Genomic DNA, 14271 nt, shown 5'->3' with positions numbered 1-14271 from the left:
AAAGTGTAAGGCCCTGAGGTTTATCCTGGTAAAAAAAAAAAAAAAAAAAAAAGAGAGAGAGAGAGAGAGAGAGAGATGGAACCTCTGATCCATATAGTTTATTCAGAAAGGTGTGCACACAATCAACACTTAGTGTACAGTGTGTTTTGGCCTCCTGTTTTATGACAATTTCATGGGATGTAGTCTCCTTGTCCATCTAGAAGCCTATTCCTGCCTGTTACTTAGCCTAATTTTATGCCCTGCACACAACTGGTCTCAATAATTAACTTATCCAATGAATGCCATTTAATTTTATGTAGATTTACGTCTTTCTCTTCAGATATAATCCAGGGGTAAAGACTGTATTTTAGATTTCTTTGTAAGTCAAACCGTCTATCTACAGGCTTTCCAAATAGTAGAGACTTATAAATGTACCTTCCTTTGGTTTTTATTTAAGTCCTCTCCATTTCTGAGGAATGAAATATTTTTGATCTAAAAATAAGGTTATAGGGTATAGTGGGAAAAGAAAGACTTTGATGACTCTGAAAGTCAACCTTGATAATTATGAGCTGTGAGATCTTGAGAAAGTTCCTTAAACTCTAAAACTCCCATAATGAATCCACTTGATAGAAACAACAGCTATTTATGTCAAAAAGGATTAAACAATGTATGTAAAGCACTGGCTGTAGCCATGAAGTAGCTGTAACTTTTAACTACATGACTTCTCTGAACCTAAGTTTTTTATATGTAAAATGGGAACACTTTGTAAGTGAGATTTAAATAAGGAAACTGACATTGTCTAGGCCCTGGTACATTTTAAGTACTCACAAAATGTCAGGAACATAACAGTCAGGAACATACCCAGTTAAGGTTGCTTTCACTTTTCCTGGATTAAAACCTTTGGCAAAATGGACTCTCCTCTCAGTCTTTCCAGGCCTGAGACATCCCTGCCAAAGCCAGAGTCTATAAAATAGGCCAGGAAGAGCCCTAAGGGAAGGGACTGGGCTGAACACTGCAGCTGTCCTCCTGCTGCCCCTACCAGCCATGTGGACCTTTCATCACTGGCTCTTTCAGAAAGAAGTCCAAGATAAGTGCCTCTCTAGTGCTTCCTTTCCGACAAAGCTCCCTGGAGACTAAAAGCTCACTGCTTTGTCTGATGTTTAATCTCCGGAGGAAGTGAGGCAATACCACCCTGCTCTTAGATGGAGACATCAAGGTCCAACGAACAGGCTTAAGTAACAAGGTGGCAGAACTTGAAAAGCAGCCCTGATAGAGATGGTCCAAGCTACTACTAAATGTAATAAATAACTTGCTGCTTGTGGAGGCCTTACAGTTTAAAAGCACTTTCACACCTATTAGCGTACTGGCTCCAAAACACAACTTCTTCCTCGACTGATGGTCATCTCAATTTTACAGATGAAGAAAGTGAGTCTCAGAGAGGTTGTACAACTTGCCCGAGGTCACACACAGGCTGGACTAGAACCCTGTGGGCTGACTTCCAAGTTCCCAGCACCGTTAAGAAGGAATGGAACCTTTCTAACATCAGCAAGAAAAAAATCAGGGCAGTGAGTGTAAAGTGAAGCACACAAGGCATGGAGAACACATAAAGAAGCCTCGATTTCAGGTAGGTGAGGCTGCGGGGTCAGGCTGGGGCTGAGGTCTCCGAGTGGGAGTCCAGGTGTGCCAGAGTGAACCAACAGGTGACAGAAGCGGGGTTTAGTGTGGGTGGATACTGGGGGTGTTTGGGACACAGAAAGGAGCAAGATTAAAAGGTAATGTGCAGTTCCTGAGGCTGAGAGACGAGGAGGCCATAAATCAGACTGGAATATGAAAAGGTCTGCAGACAGGTCAGTTAAGAACGAGAGCTTCCTCCAACCAAACTTACCCAGTCAAGGTGATCCCTCAGAAGCAACCTCAGATGTTTCACTAGAAGGAAATGAGAAACTGCCCAGGAGCCGTGGCCCTTTGGTAGTTGTAGTTTCCAGGACTCAATACAGATGCTTAAAAGCACGTTCCGCCTCTCCCTTTAGAACTACATCTCCCGAGGTGCACCGCGAGAGAACTCACCTTGCAACCCAGGACTACAATTCCCAGAGTTTCCTGCGCACGAAACGCCGTGGGATGCAGTGCCATTTCTCCCCCTGGTGGTAGTCTAAGGAGCAGCCGCCACGAAAATAGGTTTCAGCGGAAGACTATTGTTTGTACTCCGATAAGTAACCCTCCGCCTCACCGTTCCTCAAATAGCTCCCGGGCGTGCCTAGAAATAACGCTGGCTTTTCTTTATTCTCAGAAAAAAGAGGAGGAGGTCGTGTATTGTTTTGTGTTCCCTTACCCTTTGCTTCCTGTGAGAATATGAGATTGATGATTCATGTCAAAGGTGTTTACCTACCAACTGGTCTGCAGCTGTTGCCGACGGGGATTTTCCATTGTAGGTCTCGAGACTCTCACTAGCCTCGATCAGGGAGGAACCTGAGATGTCAGCAGGTTCACATGTGTCCTTTCATTTATCCTGCACTTTACTGCCTTATGCTGGTTCTTGGGGGAACTCTGGTGGAAAAGATACTGTCTCTGGCCTCAACGGAATTCCTAGACTACCAGAGAATTCACACAAAGCAATAATTACAAACAGTACTGTGAGCTCTAATGGGACAAACAGAGGGTGAGAGCCTTAAAAAATGACTCCTGCCCGGGATTGAGGGAGAGGGAGCCATTTCCTCATGGCTTCCTAGAGAAAGAGGTGATAACATTTGAGACCTGAAGGAAAGGACTTAGCTAGGACTACAGGAAGTGTAAAGAATGCTAAGATTTGCCAGGGATTTAGCTCAGTGGTTCCTCCGCCTACCTCGCAGGGGCAAGGTCTCTAGTTCAATCCCCCGTACCAAAAAAAAAAAAAAAAAAAAAAAAAAAAAAAAGGTAAGATTAGTGTTTGCAAATCAGAGCGAGCTAGGTAAGAATGAGGAATTACCTGGAATCCCATCCTCAAAGTCCTGTAAACGTCCATAGGAAATTTGGATCATTCCTGAGCTCAAAAACTTCCAGCTGCTTTCTAGGACCTACTGAATGAGGTCCCAATTTACCTTGGCATTTTATTTAAAAAAAAAAAGGCAATAACGGCAAAGTTGGGACTCTGCACAGCAGTAGGGTTAGTAATCCTGGTCAAGTTGTGACCTGGTCTGGTTGATCATTATCTCAGGCATGGCGAGGTTCTAGGAGTGCTATTATCCTGGCGGGGGCAGTTTGGTCTCCGTCACGAGATGATGACTCCTGCCGTGGGGACAGTCTTGGTTCCTGTCCTGGGGTCGTTGCTTCTATTTGGAGGGGTGGTGTCAACATGAGATGGTCTGCAAGGCTCTAATTTTCCTGGAATCCATGTGATTACAGGTTTAGGACAATGACAGGAGACCTCGACGCACCCCTCCAAGGGGCGTAGAGCCAGATACTGTACAAGTTTGCAGGACGTCCCTGAAGATCCTGAGAATGACTTTAGGTATTCTGATCTTGGTGTCTTCAGTTTTTGAAGCAGGATAATATAGCTAAATTTAGAGATAATGTACCTTGTAGTACTAGTTTTTTAGATAGATGATTGTTAGAAGATCAACATCCCTACATGTAGAGCTGAGCTATAATCTGAGAACTTTAAGGTAATAAAGATACAAAACAAAGGCAGAGATGCTAAGCTTCATCCTGCTTTTGGTTATCCACTGAGTATATGTTACAGGCCCAGCCTCTAAGTCCTTGTTAGATCTCTACACTTGAAATCGTGCTGTTCCCTCCACCAGGGACTCTGGTGCCATGAAATGTTCTGTGTTGCCTGGTGATCTGTCCAATCCTGGTCTGCCTTTAAAGTTTCTCTAAATCCTCCTTCTCCACGAAGCTTCCCTGATCACCTCACTCCTAAAGGGCCACTGCCTGTCCTGTGACATCTACCAGGTTGGAGGTCATAGCTCTCCAACACATTGTCAGCTCTTTTAGAACAGAAGTCTCACATATGCTCTCTCCATGTGTCCCCAAGTGCCTAGGGTCTAGATTCCCTGTTTTGGGTCTCTTGAGGCTCATCTGTCCTCCTGAAACACTGTTGCCACCACCATCATTCCGGAAGCCAAGCCACGAGGGGAGTGATGGCAGCACTGCACCTGTGTAATTAAGCCTTGGGTTTAATGAAAGCTGTGGTTGGTGGCAATGACCAGAGAACATAGAAAGCTTAGTATGGATAGAGAGGGCTCCCGTTGGATAATTAATTGGGGCTATGCAGCTGACCCAGAACACTCTTGACAAACCAGAGTCCCTGGTCACAAGAGGGATAGCCAGAGTTCATTTATTCTAGCCTCCTAGTCACAGCCCAGGGCATGCTGGGGCTTTTCTTGGCCAGATGAGTTTCAAATTTCCCTGGGACCAGGATGTCACAGCCTGCTCTACTTCATTTGTCACTGTTGGGAAGATCTTCCTTGGGTCCAACCAGATTCTTTTCTGTTACAGAGTAAACAGATTGAGTTCAATTATGTTTCTTTGCCATCTAGTCTTCTCTGAGAGGACCAACCCAAATGCTTTAAAAATTTCTGCAAGTTACTGCTTTTCCAGTCTTTCAATCAGATACTTGTTTTCGGTAGCCCACAGTTTCCTTCAAGTCAGCTACCATCCCAACCCTGGTGCCACTTTGTGGCCAAAGTATTTTAAATTGGTACTTGGGTGACCTGCTTTGGATTTCCTGTTTTTCCTTCTGCTGTCACCAACTAGTGTGAGTCTTTAGCCACATGTAATATGGAAATCATATAGGAGCTTGTTCTTCAGTTTTTTCTCCATTGCTGATGCCTATCACTGCTCTCTGTCCTCTTCTTCAGAGTCCTCCAAAAGGGAGGGTGCCCACGTGGACCACCGATAACTTACCAATTGGACGAGGGTTCTTTCGCTCAATTTGTATTGAGGTTATGAGTTGGCAAAGTGTAGCTCTCATAATGTCCATAGTCCTGAACTTTGAATGCCAACAGCTATCAGCTCTGAGTGTTAGTGGTTGGGCTTAGGGCTCAGAGTCGGCAGCTCCCAGCAGGACTTGGGATCTCTTCTGGCCCCTGAAGATGGCAGCTGGCCACATTCAGTGGTCACAGGCCTTCCTGTATGAGTTCAGTATGCTCTACTCAAGATAGAAATCATGAATAGGCAAAAGTATGCTGTCCAAAAGAGATTTTATTAGAACCTATGCTACAGCATAAGGTGGTACAGTACATGGACCAGTCCGCTAAGAGTAATGGGAGGTTGCTAATATAGGGAAAAGGAGAGTTCGCTCACTCACTGGCAGACTTCCTATTTGCTCATGGTGGGGAAGGGGCTCCGTACTGACCTGACTGAAAAGAGCTTTGGAGGGGTGTGGCATGCACAGAGGCTGCAGGGAGGAGTCATCCAGGATCTGACTGAGACGGAAGCTTGCTGCATTCAAAGCAAATGACTCCCTGACTGACTGTGGGTCACCTGATGTAGCCAGACTGGCCAGAAGGCATTTGGGGCAGCCTTGAAAGAAAAAATTTAAAAATAGCTCTTGGAGAGTGTCAGGCCCTTCTCCCTGTCTCACTACCTGCTGAAGTTAGTGGCTAACACTTTTAAAAATCAGATATAATATGTTTCTGATAAAACGTGAAAGTGCACTAAACTTAAGTGTACAGCTCAACAATGTTTTTTAATATTTGTTGTAACCACTACCTAGTGCAAAATGTAGACCATTTCTAATACCATAAAAGGTTACCTTCTCTGTCTAAAACCAGTCACCCTGACCAGTAAAGGGAACTGCCATTTTTCCCTTTCTCATCAACTAGTTTTGGAGGGCGCAGCACTGTGTGACTCTTGACTGTGACATTTTGTGCTCCGTGACCCAGCATCCATGGAGGGTCCCCGTGTCTGAAACTTTCTAGACAAAGATGGCCAGGAACACACCCATCATGGGGCCAGCTGCTCTTCTGCCCGGTGCAGTGAGGGAGAGGCTGTGAGGGGGAAGCATCAGGCCATCTCCAGAGGAGAGATTGGAAAGGACTCCTTAGAATCCGGGCTTTTGTTAGATAATTTTGGGGAGAGTTGAAGGAAGCAAGGCTGTGTTTTGGGTTGGATGCTGTCGAGAAGCAGGGGCAGTTTGATGACTGGGTATCACCACGAAGGTTATCGTGAGAGAGGGAGGGCTCGGCCAAGGCTAAAGTTGCCACAGGTAAGAAGCGGCCGTCTCACATTAGCAAGGGTGAGGTAAGGCTGGGCCTTTTTCACAGTTTGGACAGTGCTCATGTCTTGCTGATGGTTGGGTGTATGTGCTGTTTCTCTATGCTCATGGCCATGGAATGGCCATATCGCTGTTGGAGTTTCGTGAAGTTTATGCTCAGCAGGAGCCAACAGGAACATCAGAGCCAGCTGAGTGCTGGACAGGCTTCTGATGCTCAGGGCTACTTTTCTCTTTCTTACCTACCAGCATTCATTGGTGTTTCCTCTAGATGAAGACTCAAGTACATAGAAGTGACTTTCTTGGCCTTCATCAGAGCAGACTGGTGAGGGCTGCCTATTCCCCGCCCCTGCTCTGGGGCCTCCTGGTTGTGCTGGTACCTGGATCCACACTGCAGAGCCACAGAGGGTCATAAAGGCCATTTTACTGACCTCCAGAAGATAGAACAGAAGTGAACAACTGCAATAAAGGTACATCAGACCTCCATAGTTGGTAAGTTGGAGGGATCACCACCTTCCCCCAGAGAGGAAGCTGATGAGGGCATTGCCTTTCTGCTTTCTGGCTCTGTGCAGGCCTGTGGGAGTTTACTTGGCCTCAGCAGTGACCTGCTTCCCAGAATCTCTCATAACAGTGATTTGTGGAGGCTGGGCCAGCTCAGGGATGCCAGAGGGTGAGGCAGGTCCCAATTCCTGCTCTTGGTCCTCTCTGGCTTCTAGTCTTGTTTTGGTCCAGCCCCATCAAAGCCCCATCAAATCTTGCCAGCCTGCAGAGCTAGGTACCACACTCTGTACAGGGTTCAGAAAACTAGACAAAGCTGGAATGGGGTGGGGAGTGGAAACTTGACTAACAATACTGTGTCAGTTCTGCTTAGTGTCCTTCTGGGACCCACTTGCAGCCTCTGAAACAGTTGCAGGCTTTACTTGGAAGGCTGAGGCAGGAGGATTGCTATGAGTTCAAGGCCAGCCTAGGCTACATAGTGAGTTCAAAGTCAGCCTGAGCTACACATTGAGATCCTGTCTAAAAAAAAACAAAGTGGCAGCCTCTACCAGAAGCCCTCCAAGATCTGGATCAACTTTCTTCTGCCAGCTGTATCCCTTCTCCTCTGTATCCAGTGTGATTGGCTGGTCCTAGCCTCACATGCACCCAGCCACCTGTTTGCATTTGCTTGTGCTCTTTCCCTTTGCGCTGCTTCCTGCCCAATGTCTCCAACCCTATAGAGATGTCACTTGTTCTGGGAGCCCCTCCTCAGCTGACCGCCCCTGTGCTCTTCCTACCATCTCCAGGACAGCAAGCAGGACAATGCAGTAAAGCGGCCTGGCCTGTGTGCACTCTGCCTCCTCACATGACTGTGGGTGCCCTCTGAGGGCTTAGCATTGAGTCCAGCTCCTCTGCCTGATAGCTGTGAGACTTTGCTTGTGTCAGGGAACCTCTCTGTGCCTGTTTCCTCAGCTGCAAAGTGGAAATAGTACTGAGCCCCACCTTACAGGGTTGTCATGATGATCTAAAGAGCGACTCCATGGCAGGGACATACAGTGGTGTCCAGCACATGGAAGACACCCAGGAACTGGTAGCTGTTACTATTCCTCGACAGTGAGTGTTCACAGAAGTCCTCAATAAAAGAGCGTCAGGTACACTAAGCCCCAGACGTTGATAAGGAGCTGCTGAGCTCAGGCAGAGGGAACAGCTGGGGGTGGTGTGGGGTGGAGACCTGAAATGGCTTTACAGAGTCTGAGGAGCAGAGAGGAGATGCTGGCGCTGGAGCACTGTGATCGGGGACAGGCTGGGGGCTGGGTCACAGAAGACTGTCCATGGCAGGGAGAAGAGCCTGGAGTTTATTCTACGTCTAACAGAAGCCAGGGTGCTGCCTTCAAAATACAGCCTTTTAGGCCGGGCGTGGTGGTGCACGCCTGTAATCCCAGCACTCAGGAGGCTGAGGCAGGAGGATCGCTGTGAGTTCAAGACCAGCCTGGGCTACATAGTGAATTCCAGGTCAGTCTCAACTATGCAGTGAGACCCTGTCTCAAAAAAACAAAAAAACAAAACAAACAAACAAAAAAAACAGCCTTTTTATCATTCAGGATGACAGCACCACAGACCAGGAGGTGACTGCCATGGAAAAGTTGCTTTGTTTTACTAGTGGAGGCAGCCAGACGTGACTGTGCCATGACAGTCAGGAGGCAGAAGGAGCAGGGGAAAGCATGGGCAGGGCGTTTGACTGTGGTCTCATTGGGAAGGAAGAGGTGAGGCAGGATAATTTGATTAGGACTGGAGTTTGAATGATTTCAGCAGGTTCTGGGGCTCAGGGGACATGTGTGGCACCTGCTCCTGGGGTGTCTAGAGCAGGGGACAGTGGCCCTGAGTGTAAGACAGAGGAGATGAGCTCTGGATGGGCTGGTTTGGCTTTGGAGACCCAGTCCAGGGCCAGCTGCTCACCATTTCTAGGGATCAGCTAGCTTTGGAGAGATAATCCTTCCTGACTGGCCACACCCTGGTGTCAAAGCATCAAAACGTGGAAAATAAAAAGACATTTAGTTAGTACAGAGTTAAAGCCAGGGAGGGAAGAGGGATTATATTTAACATGAACCTCCAGCTGCTGTGAGGAGCACTTATTTTAGTGAGATGAGAGGAACACAGAGACCAGAGGCCAGTGCCATGTCTGAGTGCCACACGATGGCAGTGGACCTGGGGTTGGAGAGTGGGGAAGCAAGGCTGGTTTCAGGGTTGGGAGGTGGTGATGATGGAATCTCATGGACGTCAGTGAGGCCAAGCATGGTGGGGCACATCAGTAATCCTACCCCTCTGGGAGGCTGAGGCAGGATGATCACGAGTTTGAGCCCAGACTTGACAACTTAACTAGATTCTGTCTCAAAATAAAAAAATAGGGCTGGTGACGTAGCTCAGAGTGAAGGCAATAAATTTAATAAAATAAATTAATAAAATAACACTATAATAAAACAGTAACAAATTAAATTAATCCAGTGAGGATGTCATTTGGATTACAAGAGGCACCTGGACCCCATTTGGTTCGTGTTTCCGGGATTTCGTGTGTGCTCCCTCCCTGGTCCTGGACTGCACTACCTCACATTAGTGATGTTTACAGCTTACTAAAGGGCCTCTAGGGTTTGACACAGTGCCAGGCGTGTAGCAGGCATTCAACCAATCAAGTGCATTTTCTTCCATCAGGAGAAGTAGAAAGCCCCATGGATCTGATGTCACACAGACAGAGTGCCAGCTCTACCACCCGCTAGCTGGGTGACACAATGATGCTACCTCTCCTTCCCTCCCTCCTCTAATCCAGAAGCAGAGATAAGAGCTCCCGGCCCTTGCAGGAGCTCTGTCCATATGGCACCAATTGTCACATATTATAGAGAACCGGAGGTGGGGCCAACACTCAGATACAGAAAGATGGAGACCGAGCCCCTTCTTCTCCTCCGGGCCCACCTCTGGGCTGGCTTCCCCCCAGGCCTGCTGTGCAGGGCATCTCCTCAAAGGGCCCACAGAAAGCTTGCACTGCCAAGCAGCACCCCTGGGGAGGAAAGAGAGGAGAAATAAATCTTCCTGCCTCTGCCTTGGAGAGCAGACTATTAATTACCTAGGTTTGCAGCGGGCCTGCCAGCACTTGCTGGGCAGATGGGCTCTGCTGATTGACCCCTCGATGGCCAGGGCAGAAGTGGAGGTGCCCTGGTATGGGCTTCTCTGGGAGGACCCAGGAACTACCTCGGGGTGGCGGGGAGGCTGCTTAATTATGACCCAGTCCTGGTTTCCATTTGTTTTCTCCTGCAAGGAAGCAGTGCCTCCCTTTTACGGCCTTGCCTTTGATAACGGCTATCGCCAGCTGTCTCACGTACACCCTACCCTACTTCTTCCCACACTTGTAACCAATAAATACTGGAGGCCTTGGATGCCTTTTCTCTTTGCTGCCCAGAGCAGCTTAGACCATCCTAGGTCCCTGCTTTCTCTTTAAGTCTTGTTTCCATGCCTCTTCTGTTGTCATTGTTCTCTCTTGCTTGCATAGCTTTGCAGGAGAGCGAGACCCACAGCCAGGGTCCTCCGTACCGGAACACACAGCATTGTAAGAGCTGTACTCTTAACCACAGCGCTCTTCAGTTGTCCAGGGCTTTTCCTCTCTGAAAACTACAGCCATTCTTTCTGCAGATTTCAGGCCCAGCCTGAGGAGAAAGAACGAAGGGAGGGAAGCCCAAGTAGGATGCAGGCAGGGAATATTTCAGATCAAAATGACAGTGTTAGACCCTGTCCTGTGCCTGGGGAACCTTGACCGAGGTGATACTGCCATCTGTGGCAGGAAGAAACCCCTTACGTAGGGAGCCCCCAGGATAGGGGGTGGAGTCACTTCCACTGTGGAACAAACACCCCGGTGCTCAGAGCTCTGGGATGCCGTCCAGAACACTCCTTGACCTCACAGTTCCGTAAAGGCCTGCTTCACGCCCGTCCAGCCTCCTGTGGGAAGCCAGTCCTCTTCCTCTTCACTGCCGTCTTCTCCTTCCTGCCCTGGCCCACTCTCTCCCCATTGTATTGGCTTCTGTCTCATAGGTCAGAGCCCTGCTACAGGAGAGCGGCTCCTGGAGGCTTTGATGAGCACTGAAGAGCTCTCTCATGCCTGGGAGCCCCTGGCAGATCACAGAGATCTATTTTTAGGATGAGCTCAACTCAGTCCTCTGTGTCAAGATACCCCGCCTTCTCTTCCCCCATCCAAGCCGGGAAAGCATGTGAATTGTGGTTCAGACAAGCCCAGGCCCAGCTGGCCTGAGCACCTCTCCTACAGGCATGCAGGTAGGAGAGGGCTTGTCCGACTGCACAAATGCGGGCTTGGCTGTAAGCTGGTTGGGGAGCCCACCGCCAGAGCATGATCAGGTGTCCCTCAGTTCCCTACCCAGCTGCTGACTTTCTCTGTCCATCCATCCCTTCACCATTCAACAGGACTTCACTGGGCGTTCATTCTGTCAGCGCTCGTGGGAAGAAAGATGTACGAGAGCAGAGTCGACTACTAGCCCGCCCCATTCTGCACATAGAGGCGATAATCACTTAAGGAGTGTCTGTCTAAAAACTGGCAGTGTGAGGATGATTAGTCTTAAATTTACCTAACCCCTCTCTTCCACCTTCGAGACCAAAGATACTAAGGTAAGAGTAAGGTATTTTCAAGATTCCAGGAACAGCAAGTCTTACAGGCAGACCACCCCATGGTAGGACTACCCTCTTAAGGTGGGGCAGTTACCCCATGATAGAAACCAAAGCGCCCTGCCAGAGCCAGCAGGATGTCAAAGAACCAGACCACAGCTCGACCGAAACCGGTTACCTGGGCACACGTCTTCCCCCACCCTCCAACATTTCTTCCTCCCCCATATGACCCGAAAGCTCCTGTCAGTACCATGAAAGGCAGGGTGGAGGATGCTGGCCCCTCTGCTGCCCAGTGTGTCCACACTGAAAATAAAACTCCTTTTGCCGCCACTCAGCTCTTTCTTTGGTTGGGCTCTTGAGGTAGCAGGTGGCAGATGGTAGAACCGGATCTGTCAGGACCCCCAGAGTCAGGCCCCCTGGCTAAAACCAAGAACAAGGCCAGAAATGAAAAGCCATTGCTACTCCTGCATCTGCCATTTCCTGGCTATCCTCACACAGCCATGATGACTTCTCTCAAAAGCACATTGCTGAAGGCTGGGGATGAAGCCCACGGTAAATTGCTTGTCTGCCACGGAGCCCAGGCTTTGATCTTGGCACTGCAAACAAGAGAAACCCTAAAGTGTCACACTGCTACCCTTCAGGTCCTGGAGTAGGCATCACTTCCTCTGAAGCCGTCTCCACCCCTGGGTTAGGTGGCCACCTGTGTACTCCCAGGTCCCCTCCACCACCATCTGTGCTTGCTGGTTACCAGATCTTTCCTCTCTGAACAGTGAGCTCGGGAGGACAGGAGGGCATCCGTCTCACTCAGTAGGTAGAATGGTGCCAAGGTTTAAGAAATGGATGGCCTAGGCCCCCTGGCTAGCCATGGGAATATAGGAAAGTAATTTAAACTCCACAGGCTTCAGTTTCTTTGTCCATGAAACAGGGACAAGAATGGTATCCTGGGCTGGGGATTTAGCTCAGTGGTGTCACCTCCTGCCTCACAAACGAGGTCCTGAGTTCAATCCCCAATACCAAAAATAAAATAAAATAAAATAAAAAATAAAGTGAAACTACACTCCTCAGGATGGGAGCAGGCCATTGAGGAAATCTCACAGCCTCAAAGAAACCAGGTATTAGTTGCTATATGAGGTATTTTTTGTTTGTTTGTTTGCTTTTCTTCAGGAAAGGGGCAGCTCTTTGGACTGAGGAAGTGAGTTATTTCAACTAGGAACAAATTTCTTGCTTCCTGTTGTAGGTTTTTTGTTTGGGGGGATTTTTTTTTTTTTTTTTTTCCATCAATTGACTTTTTGAAGTTATGGATGGCCTAGGCCCCCTGGCTAGCCATGGGAATATAGGAAAGTAATTTAAACTCCACAGGCTTCAGTTTCTTTGTCCATGAAACAGGGACAAGAATGGTATCCTGGGCTGGGGATTTAGCTCAGTGGTGTCACCTCCTGCCTCACAAACGAGGTCCTGAGTTCAATCCCCAATACCAAAAATAAAATAAAATAAAATAAAAAATAAAGTGAAACTACACTCCTCAGGATGGGAGCAGGCCATTGAGGAAATCTCACAGCCTCAAAGAAACCAGGTATTAGTTGCTATATGAGGTATTTTTTGTTTGTTTGTTTGCTTTTCTTCAGGAAAGGGGCAGCTCTTTGGACTGAGGAAGTGAGTTATTTCAACTAGGAACAAATTTCTTGCTTCCTGTTGTAGGTTTTTTGTTTGGGGGGATTTTTTTTTTTTTTTTGTCCATACATGGACCTTTGTGGAAGTGTCTTGGTGCCCAAAGTCCATGGTGGGAAGGATCAAGACTATAATGCAAATGATATTATAATTATGTGGGGTTGGGCACTGAAGATGGTCCCTAGTCCATGCGTCCCCTTGCCTTTACCAGGTGTGGTCCAGCTGTGAGATCCGGATGCTCTCTGTGGTCTTTGGAAAGCTATAGCGGGCTTCCCCAGAAGCCTATACTGCATGTGCCCCCTTGTTTTGACCAGGTGTGCCCTAGTTGTTAGAAGCAGGTATTTTTGTGAGTTTGGAGAGCTGGCTTCCTCTTTTCTCCTCTGCCTCTCAGGCCCTCTCCAAGACCTCCTCTGTCTACCCCCTGCCTCATTGCCCTGTTCAATGCTGCATCCTCAGCGCTCCGTATGTGGAACCTGTCCCAAGCCGGTCTCCTGAGTCTTGGTCAGGTGGAGGAGCGTGTGAACAGATGAAGCAGGGACAGAGGGAGGACCTCTGAGGAGGGCCCTGACCCAGCCCAAGGACAGCTGAGTGGCCTCTTGTTGGAAGAGAGCCGAGGAGGTGTTGGCAGCACGCACAGATGCCTGCCCCCTTAGTAGGAGAGCACCCAGTACGTTCAGGAATGGTCGGACATCACTGAGCAACCCGTAAAGGCCTGCTTCCCTTAAGGCCATCTTCAGGGCTCCTGGCTGTATAGACCGCGTTCCACCCCACATGGGCTCCTCGCACAGGGCAGAATGTTCCCGTGGTAGCTCCCTGATCAATCAGCAACACTCATATCAGGGGAAGACAAGCAAGGAGAAAGAGGGTACCCCTTTTTGTGGGCCCCCCAAAAGGGGATAGGCTGGATCTAACCTGGCATCCATCTCAAGGTGGATGTTAGTATCCCCATTACAGAGGTGGGGAGATGCAGAGTCCAGCTCCAAGCACCAACCCAGGCCCATCCTCACCGACTTGGGGCTCCTATGTCTCCCCATCACTTCTCCTGTTCCTCAGTGGGTGTAGCACGCGTTGCAGACTCCCCTGAGAGAGCGCAGACCAGGGAACTGCCAGAGGCTTCCTCAATGGGGTATGCACTAAAGGAGCATCGAGTTCAGGAAGAACTTCCCATACTGATGAGAGAAAAGGCTGGGGCTGAGCATGGGGTGGGGACACCAAAGAAAGAAGGGACCAATCCCTGGGACAGATCAGAATACCTTACCTAACTCCCCTGTCACAACCGCAACGCCTCTCTTCTC

The 14271-nt window shown here is 48.6% G+C and overlaps 1 protein-coding gene across 3 annotated transcripts in view; it reads right to left on the bottom strand.

Annotated features, from left to right (window-relative positions):
* Positions 1-3103, bottom strand: part of Pafah2 (platelet activating factor acetylhydrolase 2) — a 35464-nt gene extending 32361 nt beyond the window's left edge. Inside the window, exon 1 of one of the 3 annotated variants that reach the window (XM_010633441.3) lies at positions 2945-3103. In XM_010633441.3, the coding sequence (XP_010631743.1) occupies positions 2945-2980 (36 nt within the window). In that variant the 5' untranslated portion in view covers positions 2981-3103. Of the gene's footprint in view, positions 1-1864; positions 1904-2944 lie in introns of those variants that run through there. The other 2 variants (XM_010633429.3, XM_010633437.1) reach the window with 2 other exon arrangements.
* Between the last annotated feature and the right edge of the window lie 11168 nt (positions 3104-14271).

Source organism: Fukomys damarensis, unplaced genomic scaffold (genome assembly GCF_012274545.1).
Source record: "Fukomys damarensis isolate Sample0158 unplaced genomic scaffold, DMR_v1.0_HiC HiC_scaffold_23, whole genome shotgun sequence".
Lineage (NCBI taxonomy): Eukaryota > Metazoa > Chordata > Mammalia > Rodentia > Bathyergidae > Fukomys > Fukomys damarensis.
The sequence above is the reverse complement of the archived record's forward strand: the minus strand, read 5'-3'. Positions and strand labels throughout refer to the sequence as shown.